At 41.1% G+C, this 11,302-nt stretch overlaps 1 protein-coding gene across 1 annotated transcript; it reads right to left on the bottom strand.

The window, feature by feature from the left end:
- Positions 1–9,757: 9,757 nt before the first annotated feature.
- Positions 9,758–10,912, bottom strand: LOC126388999 (zinc finger BED domain-containing protein 4-like). The gene is made up of 2 exons (XM_050042416.1): positions 10,427–10,912; positions 9,758–10,242 (listed from the first exon to the last, which is right to left on the bottom strand). The coding sequence occupies exons 1-2, from the start codon at positions 10,910–10,912 to the stop codon at positions 9,796–9,798; spliced, it is 933 nt and encodes a 310-aa protein (XP_049898373.1). The 3' UTR covers positions 9,758–9,795.
- Between the last annotated feature and the right edge of the window lie 390 nt (positions 10,913–11,302).

Below are 11,302 nucleotides of genomic sequence, written 5' to 3'. Positions count from 1 at the left end.
ATCACCACGCAACTTTGTAGGCATATGACCACACATAATCTGAGGGGACCCCTCCATTATTGACCCCATCAAACAAAATGGGGGCGCTAGAGAGCTCATTTCTTATCTAGGCCTAACCGCCATATGGATTTTTACTAAACTTGGTAGATATGTAGAACAGGACGCCTCAAGGTGACTGGAGAAATTTAACTCTTATTTGCAACTGGGTGGCGCTATAACAACAGAAAAATGCTTTAAAATGGCTAAAATGCGACAGATCGCTGTGGCTCCCCCTGTGGCCAAATGTTAGGTTTTTTTTCTAATTTTTGGTATGACTAAGTCATGGTATGGTATGCTGTACATAATCACGGAAACTGTCAGTGTGTCATTCTGTCAGTCAGTCATTCTGTCTGTCCCACGTTTTTCTACTCACTGACGTGGTCAATCTATGTGAAACTGCACATAGGCATTGAGGATGGGCATCGGTAGAAGGTGACAAAGCTACCAATGGGTATGGACTAGTCATATATGATGTATCTTTTATATTATCTCTCATCTGCAAGCCAGTGGCAAGTGTGGAATTGTGGAAAATCCAATATTTATAGTCCAGTGCAAAACCATACAGCAGGCCCTAACTTCTGTCACGGTTCCATCAGGGGAACACTATACACACGTGTTTATAAATAATCATTCATTTATTCATTCATTTTCCATAACCGCTTGTGCTGTTGGGGGTTGCACAATGCACCCTGGACAGGTCACAAGATTATCACTGGGCTTACACATAGAGACAGACAACCATTCACACCTATGGCCAAGTCAGAGTGACCAATTCACCTAGCCTGAATGTCTTTGGATTGTGGGAGGAAGCCGGAGTACCCGGAGAAAACCCACGCTGACATGGGGAGAACATGCAAATTCTGCACAGAAGGGCTGCCCCACCCTGGGGTTTGAACAGGTAACCCTCTTGCTGTGAGGCGACGATGCTAACCATTGCACCACTGTGCCGCCTAAATATTCATATTGTAGTAAATTGATATCACATCTTGTTATATCCCCCTTCACAAGGAGGTCTGGGCTGAGTAAGGATGCTAAATATTGCTCAAGAACACTTTAAATTCCTTCTTGTATTTCACAACAGAGTGTCTTCAAAGTCTCTAACAGTTTCTTCTTTCCCTCTGCCAAGGAGCAGAGGTTACCTGATTGTCTCCATCTGCACTTTTGTTTGTTTATCTGGCAAATGAATGGCCAGATTGGCGTGAAACTTACTGTGGACTTTTGTGCTGATGAGAAGAAGTTTTGATTTGGGTGACACCATTGCATTTCCATCTGCAGCATTTGGCAACATTTGGAGAAACCATGATTTTCTCGTGAGGGTCTCCCCACACTCAACCTTGCAGAGATAAATAAGCCATTGCATTCATTGCAACCTCAATAGAACAGGACATCAGTCACCACCTTACCCCACTGCCCCCCCAGTGCAGGTACGTAGAGGGGCGCACATGGGGAAAAGCCTGAGCCCAGCAGCCATAGCTGCTTAAACAATAGGCCTTGCTGAGCAGGCCTGAGTGTGTGCTGTTGTCTGTTACTGCATGTTGTTACTGTGTGCTGTTGTATATGCTGTTGTTGGATGGGTATAAGGCTGTGAAAAAGAATTTCCCCTTGAGTACCATAAAGTCTATCTCCTAAGCCTTTACTCACCAGGACAGAAAAATCTGATATTCACATTCATATTCCCAGAAATAATACTAGGAAAAATGTATTTTGGTTCAATTCAGTTTTTATTGTTTTACCATTTGCACTTCTATGTTTTCCCCCTCGCTGTATAACTACTGAAGCATCACTGTGAGGCTCCAACAGTCTGTATTTCCATCAGGCTCGGAGTTACTGGCTCAGCTGTGCACTGCTCTGTCAGACATAACTGATGTTGTGGGAAAGTATAGATTTGCTGATGCTGAATTGATGTGACAGGTTAGCATTATTGAATTTCACTGCCAGTAGTGTTGTGGTCTTTGGGAGAGTATTCACTGTGAACTGTAATACCTAACTCTCCTGTGATGTCCCAAAGGACAGTTAAAAGCTGCCTCACTCTGGAATTCAGCCTGATCAATGCAATAGAGCATCTTCACATTTAACTGATATATACTTTAACCTAAAATCTATAATGGGCCCTATTTTAACAATCTGTAGTGGACAGTCTATAGTGCACGGTGCAAGTGCATTTAGGACTTGTCAGTTTTGCTAGATAAACAGTGCTTTTAGGAGCAAAGTAAAGCACAAGGGGCAAGGTGTTGTATTTAGTCCCTTAATTGTGTGATTTGGACGTAACATGAATTCAGCCAATCAGAGTGTCATCTCCTACTGGTCCATACCCATTGGTAGCTTTGTCACCTTCTACCTGATGAGCGTGATGAGCCACGCCCTCCGCAATATTCATTGCCTTATAGAAGCTCAGTTTTAGTAAGTTTTCCAACTTTTGCCAGGAGGGAACTTTAGATATTGGTCCCTAGATTATGTTCACCCAGTTTCATGCAGATCGGTCAAACTTCCTAGGAAGAGATCGATTTCAAGTGTTTTTCAAAAAATTCAAAATGGCGGAAAATCTATATAACCGGAAGTTATGGGTTCTTGAGGCAAATTTGTTCCTCATGAGGAGAGGCATCTCTGTGCAAAGTTTCATGTCTCTATGACATACGGGGCATCAGTTGCTATAGCGCCCCCCTTTGGCCAATTGATGTAATATTGTTTCATTTGCATCCTCCCATGACCCTCTACCACTGTGCCAAATTTCACATGGATTGACCAAGTCAGTGAGGAGAAAAACATGGAACAAACATACACACACACACACACACACACACACACACACAGAGTTTTCATCTTTATATAGTAAGATACCCTTTAAAAGCCAGGTACGCCTGCACCTGGTGCACTGCTTTTTACATGGCGGATTCAGCAAATTGGAGAAGCGAACAGTTTTCTGCTGAGAATAATGCAGTTAGAGCAGAAATGTCACTGCAACATATATCGTGGGACATTTAAACAACAAAACTAAAAACCATAGATATAAACGTTACAGAGGAAACAGAACTAAACTTTTGGCTTCTAAAATAATCAGTGAAGTTACTCTGCTCCTTGTGCATAAATGTGCACAGTGTCTTTTAATGAGGAGTCTGCAGTGTAGCAGAATGGGACAGCAGCTCTGCAGCTCTGCCCTTTGATATGACCATATATTTGAGAATGTAATTCATATTCCCCTCATTGATAATGTATTAATTCACCAACACGCAACCCATAAGCCATGATATTTTGTGCTAGTGTCTGTTTTTTGACAGCAGGGAAAAATAATAAAAACCGAATGGTGTTAACCCTCAGAAACACAGTCTCTGTCACCTCTGAAACACCAAGTAAGAGTTAACTATTTTTTTATTAATGAGTGATGGGATGCAAAATAGATGGAGATGGAGTTAAAGACTGTATCTTAAACTTTACGATCCCAGATATCAGAGGGATTATAGTCCATCCTGCTGAGTGTCAGGGTTTGAACAGTATGTAAGGGGTTAACACAAGGTAGAACGGACATATATATATATATATATATATAATTCAAAATAACTCTGAGTAGGCTGAGTAGATTTACTGAGAGATGCTAGCAGCTAACTAGCACCTGTCAACAGAATTCTTAGCTAGCTAACGTTTATGCCATGTCCAGCCTCTCCAAACAATCAGAAGACAATCGGGCAGTATAAACAATGTTTGTCATAAACATTTAATTATTTTTTACCAGAAATACTGTCCAGTCACCAGCGTCAGGTAAATTTGTCATGCTATATTTGCTATATTTGAATGACGCGCCCTATGAATAGCAGGAAAGTACTGTGCTGTTGACTTTGAGCAAGGTTTTTGTTGATACCAGACTATCAGAGGACTGAAACATAGAGGCAGACAACCATTCATGCTCACATTCACATCTACGGCCATTTTTAGTCACCAATAAACCTGACGTGCATGTCTTTGGGACTGTTGGAGGAAACTGGAGTACCAACAATTAAAAAAATAAAAAAATACCAACAATGTGCCTGACCATACCCCATTTTAAGACCTACATTCCCTTGGGGTCACAGATGGGTGCATGCATATTTGTTACTTATTACTGCTACTGCTACTTATTATTTGCTACTCCTTACTATGTGGGCGCTGGCCAGGAAATTTAAACTTTAATGTGTGTGTCCATATGAGGGATTGTCATGATACATTCATAGTGGTTGGAGACACTCTATGTATTGTCTTGGAGAGATGATATACCAGTGCTCCATTCATGTTTCCCCATTGAAACTCCACTAGTCACCGCCAAGTCTTGGCTGTAGAATGAACATATGAACATGCAAACTTTAAACTCAAACAATGAAAATTATTTTAGAATCACAAAGCTTGTCTCTGAAAAATGTTGGTGGTGCTTCACTTTTCAGTTTTTCAACAGCTTTCTCAAATTTTGAGTAGAAAATATCGTAGCTAGGATAGCATAGCATAGTAGCTTAGCCAACCAGTTAGAAATGTAGGACTGAAAAAAAGATAAATCACATTATATACCCTTCAAATAATTTAATCATACATGCTTACTGATGTTCTATTATTGACAAAATAACGTAACAATTGACAAAGAGACAAGAAAGAAAGTGTGTTAAGAAAGAATGGGAAAAGTGACACTAAATTTATCCTCTATGCAGAACAGCTTTAGTGTATAAAGCAACATCTCTGAGTAGCTTATATCGTAGCTTGCTACCTTCACAAAAGTGCTGCTGCAGTGGTGAAGCATGCTAGCTTGCAGCTTTAGCTTCATTTTCCCTTTCATGTGTATTTAAATATGCACTTTGTTATATGTTGGATGCAGCTGCTTCCTTAACACACCTGCACAGCCTGGGGATCTACCACAATAATTAGAATCAGCTGTGTGGCTCTTCCATAGGTGTGCAGGGCCTTTAACTGGTTTACTCCAGTCAGATGCTAATGAGTCATTAGTCAAGTTTCCATACAGAAAATGCAAATGAATGCACGTTTCCATCCACTATGTGATATTAGGATGGGTGCATCAAGACAGCTGGTGACACTAATTAACAAGATGATGTAATTAAAAGAGAGTCAGTCAGACAAATAACGGGGAACGTGATATAGAAATATGCCATTTGTGTTTGTTTGATGGATTCATTTTTGGAAGGTTACTGTCTCATCATCACTACACACAGATCTGATGTTTGCTTTTGCTGCCAGTTTTGGCCTCCTTCATGAAGCAGAAGCTTGAATAACACTTGCACTGTCTTATCTTTTTCTTGTCTAACCTTGCTTTGTCATGCCCCCTCAGTGTCTGATACTGACACACAAGGCACCCTTTAGTGTCTGTGTGAGCTGCACATCTTACTCTTGGTTTGCAACATGTAATAATTGGTTAACGTTGTGAAATGTTTGCAGTAAGTTAAAAGGACTACTTCACCCATAAAATGACCATGAATATATATTATTTTGCTGTTGTTAAGCCACATTTAACAACAGCAAAACTATATCAAACTATCAAAACTATGTCAAACTAAAAGAAAAAACTCCCACTTTTAGTCCCGGTCAGAAAGTGCTAAAGGCTAAAAGCAAGGTTATGCAACTTGTTTTGGAAGCATTGGGCATACAACTGGAAAAATCTTGTTGTTTAACCTGATCCCCATGTACTTTAATTGATCAGCTGTGTTTGCCGTGTTTGGATTATTTGTATGAATAACTGATGTATAAATGGTAATTTTGTGGGTGGAGTATTAATTTATGGCAACAAAACTATTAGTATAGATAAAGAAAAGGTAATGGTTTAAGATGGGTTACTATAAGTATGTTTACTTATTATACCTAAATATGTGATGTATGTAACGTAAACTAAAATTAGTCAACACTGAATTTTGGTTTTTACACAGGACAGCAACATCAGTCTCCTGAGAGTCCTTTGTTTCTGAGACCCATCTGTCCACCCTGACCTCAACCCTACATGGATTTTAACGCTTTTTATAGCAGTTGTTCTGAACGTTTGATTTTGCCACAGATGGGTATACATTGGATTAGCTGAAAGCCTAATGTGTGTCACACAGACATTGATGCATTATTGAACAGGCCTACTGGGCACAGGCCCAAGGGCCCAAAATGTTAGAGAGCCCCTTAGCCTTTACTTGCAAAATGGCACTCATATCAACATGTACCAACCAGGAAGAGACTCAGAATGAGCACAAAAAGACATAAAATGACTATAGAGAGACACAAACAACCACAAGGAGACCCAAAGTGACTACAAGACAACACAAATTGACCTAAAGATACATAGAATTACCTCAGAGAGACACTAAACCACCAAAAAGTCTGTGCCTCTTGTTGGTATGTAGGAGGGGTGGTGGGCTAGGTGTAATAAGCTACACCCTACAAGGAGCGCTATAAACGAGACGCCAGTAAAACAATTAATTCCCTATAATACGGTGCGTCTGACTGGTTTTCAAGCATTTTTTATGATGAGCATCTTTCTGGCTTCTCGTAACGAGCGCTTATTGAAAGGGCGTTTCAGGCATTTCAAGCGTCTTTGAAGCGTCCGCGTTTCTAGCACCACCTGTGGGTGTGATCGGCCCCTAAGGCTTCAGCCTACAACTTTTTGGTCCTGTTTTGTTTTGTTTTATAATGCTAAGAGCATTAACTTAATGTTAATGTGTTGTCTATCTACCAGTACATTTGTGTTTTATAAGTTGGAAAATGGGGCGGCACGGTGGTGTGGTGGTTAGCACTGTCGCCTCACAGCAAGAGGGTTCCTGGTTCGATCGCAAGAGGGTTCCTGGTTCGATCCCGGGTGTGGGAGCCCTTCTGTGTGGAGTTTGCCGGGCACTCCAGCTTCCTCCCACAGTCCAAAGACATGCAGATTGGGGACTAGGTTAATTGATAACTCTAAATTGTCTGTAGGTGTGAATGTGAGTGTGAATGGTTGTTTGTCTCTATGTGTCAGCCCTGCGATAGTCTGGCGACCTGTCCAGGGTGTACCCTGCCTCTCGCCCAATGTCAGCTGGGATAGGCTCCAGCCCCCCTGTGACCCTCAAGAGGATGAAGCGGTTAGAAGATGAGTGAATGAAGTTGGAAAATGACTAAACTATACTAAATATCCTAGCCCATGGGCCCATTGTCTTTAAATCCACCCATGCATACTTATGCTAAAGGGAACCTTGTATGTCAGTATCAGGTGCCAAGGGGTATGACAAAGTGTCAGTATTTGACAGTCTGGGAGTGAGACTAGGCTGTATAGATACACAGACTTTACCACCACAGTCAAGTGTATCATCTGTCTTGCTCGCTTTCCTCTCAGGTTCTTGTAGGTGTAAACAAAAAATGTGACTGATGGAGGGAATCACACTTTATAATGCCAACTCTTGTGAAATACAACCTAGCAACTCCTATGATTTAGTTTTGTACTGTTATAGATTATTAAGATTATTAATGACATTCAAAACTGAGACTGACTTTTGCTTACGAAGCATTTAGTTGAACAGGCTGGTAGTGTTGCTGCAGCCAGTCATGACTACTAGTATGTCTCCAGTTCCATTGTTCCTCAGTTGGAGGTTGATGGGACAAACTCTTCCCTCGAGCTACTGGAAACACAGTCTGTTGAGTAATTTAAGCAGTAATGTCCATGTAAAGGGTAAAGGAATACCATATTTCAAAACTTCCATTTAGTCTCATTCCCCTTTAACTGAACAGTTCAGCATTTTTTAATGCCACCACAGCAAAATAGAGCTAAATCTCTGACTCCTGCTCCCTGAGCCCTCTGCTCTATGAAATATGGATTTTCAGACAGCTGCTGTTGAATCAATGTGGCAGATTAACAATATTGCATTTTAAAGCCGAGAACATTTGACAGGAAGAGTTGTGGTCTTTGTGAACAAGTATCCACCGTGAACTCTTATTTCCGCTTTGCAGAAAGTCCCTCGCAAATGCTCTAATGCTATCATTATTTGAATCAACCAGTTTGCTTATTTGCCCTCCTATTGATTGATGTATACATGCAAGGCCAATTATCATAACTGATGGCAGAAAATGGTCCTAACAAAATGTTGGAATTACTGGAAAACTAATCAATGCAATTATCAGATTCTGGTTGTTAAAGGTTTCAGAGGCAAAGGACATTTGACAGTGAGCCAGTGTTGTTGGAGCCCTCTTACTGAAATCAATATGAACTGTGATCCTGTTAAAATATCCAGAGATATCAGGGTAAAAGCTTTGTCCTCGTTGCTCTATTACTGACTCACACATTTGACAGAGCCTTTACAGTGTGAGAGGTCATCGGCTGGCAGCTAGTGAAACTCTACAAATGTCATTAGTGACATTTTTAGAAGTCGGGGGTGAAAAGGACTCCCTAAAGAAAGACTGCAGAGATCTCAAGCTCGATCAGCTCCTTCCTCACAGCCACGATTATCTAATTACGTTGTCTTTTCCTCTAAAAAAATCTCTTTTTATTTCTGGTAGATCAAAGCATAAAGCTGAATAATAAGGTCAATCCCAAGATTATGCCTCCCTTAGAAATCAAACCAATGTATTTTCTTTTTCTCTCAAGCACAGTAACAAAATGACATCTTCACCATAATCCCTTTCCCATCAGCCATAACCCCACTTTGGAACAATCCCATTTTGTCTATCACTAAAAGAAAATCTTCCTTTTCCCCAGATGAAAGAAGAGGAATAATCCAAGATGGGTCATCTATGCAATTACAGCAGTTTATGAACTTTGACCAGCCACAAGACAAATACAATCTACCTGCACAGTCTTGTTTTAGCATAGTAGAGGAAGATAATACATACCTTTTTTGTTGCCAAAATTAGTTCAAGTTGATAAGTACCTGTAAGTATTGCAGAGTAATTTGTTCCGAAAATGAATGCAAATTGTAACCTTTTTCACTTAAAACAAAAGGCAGATGTTAAACCCCATATTCACCAAAATTAGCCCAAGTCTGCGGGTTTTTTAAATGCAAGAAAAAATGCGCCATATACCGCTTTTCCATTGCCAGTAGACTATAGCCGTTTGTGTGTAGTAGATGAGTATACCTTTCTGTTTTTTTTTTCTTTCGTGTGTCACTCTCCAAATCACGAATGGGCCGGAAAACAGGTTAGTAAACAGTAGAAAGAAGCATAAAGGACAGAAAAACATTACTGTGGGTACTTCTTTTTTGTATCCCTTATGTATTCAGTCTCTCTCTCAAATGCAGGTTTAATTTGGAGATGTTTGAACCCTGCTTGGACTGAGTCTGACGGTTAGGGGTGTGACGATACACTCAGCTCATGAGACGAGACGAGACACGATATTGGGTTCACGAGAACGAGACGAGACGAGATTTTAAGAAAACTACAATGACAAAATATATGACTGGACTAACAGACTTTTATTTAATCGAGTTGCACATGCATTTTGAAATGTTTTATTATAACTCTTTACATGCATGATGTAAGCATGAGCTTTTAATAAACTTCTTCTTCCACAAATTGAAACTAAAACTAAAATTTATAAAAGTTAAAATAAAATAANCTTTACATGCATGATGTAAGCATGAGCTTTTAATAAACTTCTTCTTCCACAAATTGAAACTAAAACTAAAATTTATAAAAGTTAAAATAAAATAAATAAAATTAAATATTTCTTTCTTTTTTTCAAGTGCAAACAATATTATGTGCAAAACCAAATCAAAGTTCTACTCTGTCAATACAGAGGGCAAATAGTGCAAACAGAGCCTGACCAAGTATGTCACTGACAACTTGCTGCAACTACACAGCCATGTTCTTTTTTAAGAATATTAGCATGTCCACATTCTCTGGCAGCAGTTGGGATCTTTGCGCATTGACTATGTCTCCTGCTGTTGAAAAGATGCGCTCACTTGGAACGGAGGTAGCAGGGACAGAAAGGCACGCTTTGGCAAGGTGAGACAGCAAAGGATATTGGGAGCAGTGTTCTTGCCACCACTTCAGAGGGCAGCCACTGAGAGGGATAGAGGCCTCTTTTCTGTAGTTTTCAACTTCCCTCTCAGCCTGTTTTGAACTGTTGGACTCCTCTGGCTCAGTAGAAAAAGAGTTCCCTAACAGGTCCTCAAGTGCTGTCTTTATGGGAGCAGGTTCTGTCACTTCGGGCTCATCATCTCTCACAGCCTCCTCTCTACCGTGTGTGGGACAGTGAGCTCCACCTGCTGCCCCTTCTTCCCTCTCCTCAGCTGTGGTCTTTAAACAGAAGAAACACTGGTGTTAAATTTGATAAGCAGCTAAGAGCCCTCCACACACACACACACACACACACACACACACACAGTGATGCTCTCATGTTTCTAACACACACACTTCATCAATCTCTTAAAAATGTTTAGTTGACAAACATACACAATACAATTTAAAGTGATATATATACCTGTTTTTGCAGCAACTGTTCTGCCTTGTTCTGTACCCTCAGGAAGACGGCCTCACGCTGGTCATGGTCTAGCTGAGGTAGAGTCCGGAACCTTGGGTCCAGTACCGTGCACTCCAGCAGATAGTTGAAGGCATCCCCACTGTATCTGTTTGCAATATTCGTGAGGATTGCAGTCTTTGTGTTGGCCACGGTGGTGGAATCTCCATCATTTGGTGTCATGTTCTGTTCAATCATGCTCTTCAGTGGCACAATGAGAGACACTGTGGGACTCTTCTCCTCACACAACACTGTGGTGGCTGTCTTCAAAGGATGCAGCAGCTTCACAAGGTCTTCAGCATCTCTGACATCGCAGCTGTCAAGTGTATCAATGCTTCGGGCGTTTTGTCTTATCTCTGGGCTGGTGAGAGCTGCTGCTATGGCAGCTTGCTGCTCGAGGTAACGAGCCAGCATATCCAACGTGCTGTTCCATCGCGTCGTAACGTCCATGATTAACTTGTGTGATGGCAATTGTAGCTGTTTCTGCTTGGACATTAACACCGCGGTAGCCGTTGAACTCCGATGAAAAAAAGCAGCCACACGTCTCACCCGCCCGAGCAAACGAGCGACGCGGGGAACACCGAGGCCAGCTTGGGTTGCAAGATTTATAGTGTGCGCAAAACACTTAATGTGCGGCTTCAATCCCGCCTCGCGCACGGCCACGTCCATATTACGTGCATTGTCAGTAACAATAGCGATGTCGTGGTTGGGTTTGTTCAGCTCCCAGTCAGTAACAGCTGTCTGTAAAACCTCAGCTATGTTTGCCCCTGTGTGGGACTTGAAAAGTGGGCGAGTCTGTAGTACAACAATTTCCATTTTCCAGTCATTGTTGATTGTGTG

This window comes from Epinephelus moara, chromosome 4 (assembly GCF_006386435.1).
Source record: "Epinephelus moara isolate mb chromosome 4, YSFRI_EMoa_1.0, whole genome shotgun sequence".
Taxonomy (NCBI): domain Eukaryota; kingdom Metazoa; phylum Chordata; class Actinopteri; order Perciformes; family Serranidae; genus Epinephelus; species Epinephelus moara.
Note: the sequence above shows the minus strand (reverse complement) of the source record. Positions and strands in the feature narration are given on the sequence as shown.

Bases quoted from the DNA above. Each gene is read 5' to 3' on its own strand.
- LOC126388999 (XM_050042416.1), bottom strand. From the start codon at position 10,912: ATGGACGTTACGACGCGATGGAACAGCACGTTGGATATGCTGGCTCGT. The intron at 10,243-10,426 runs GTATATATATCA...TTCTGTTTAAAG, and splicing joins AACAGTTGCTGCAAAAACAG to ACCACAGCTGAGGAGAGGGA.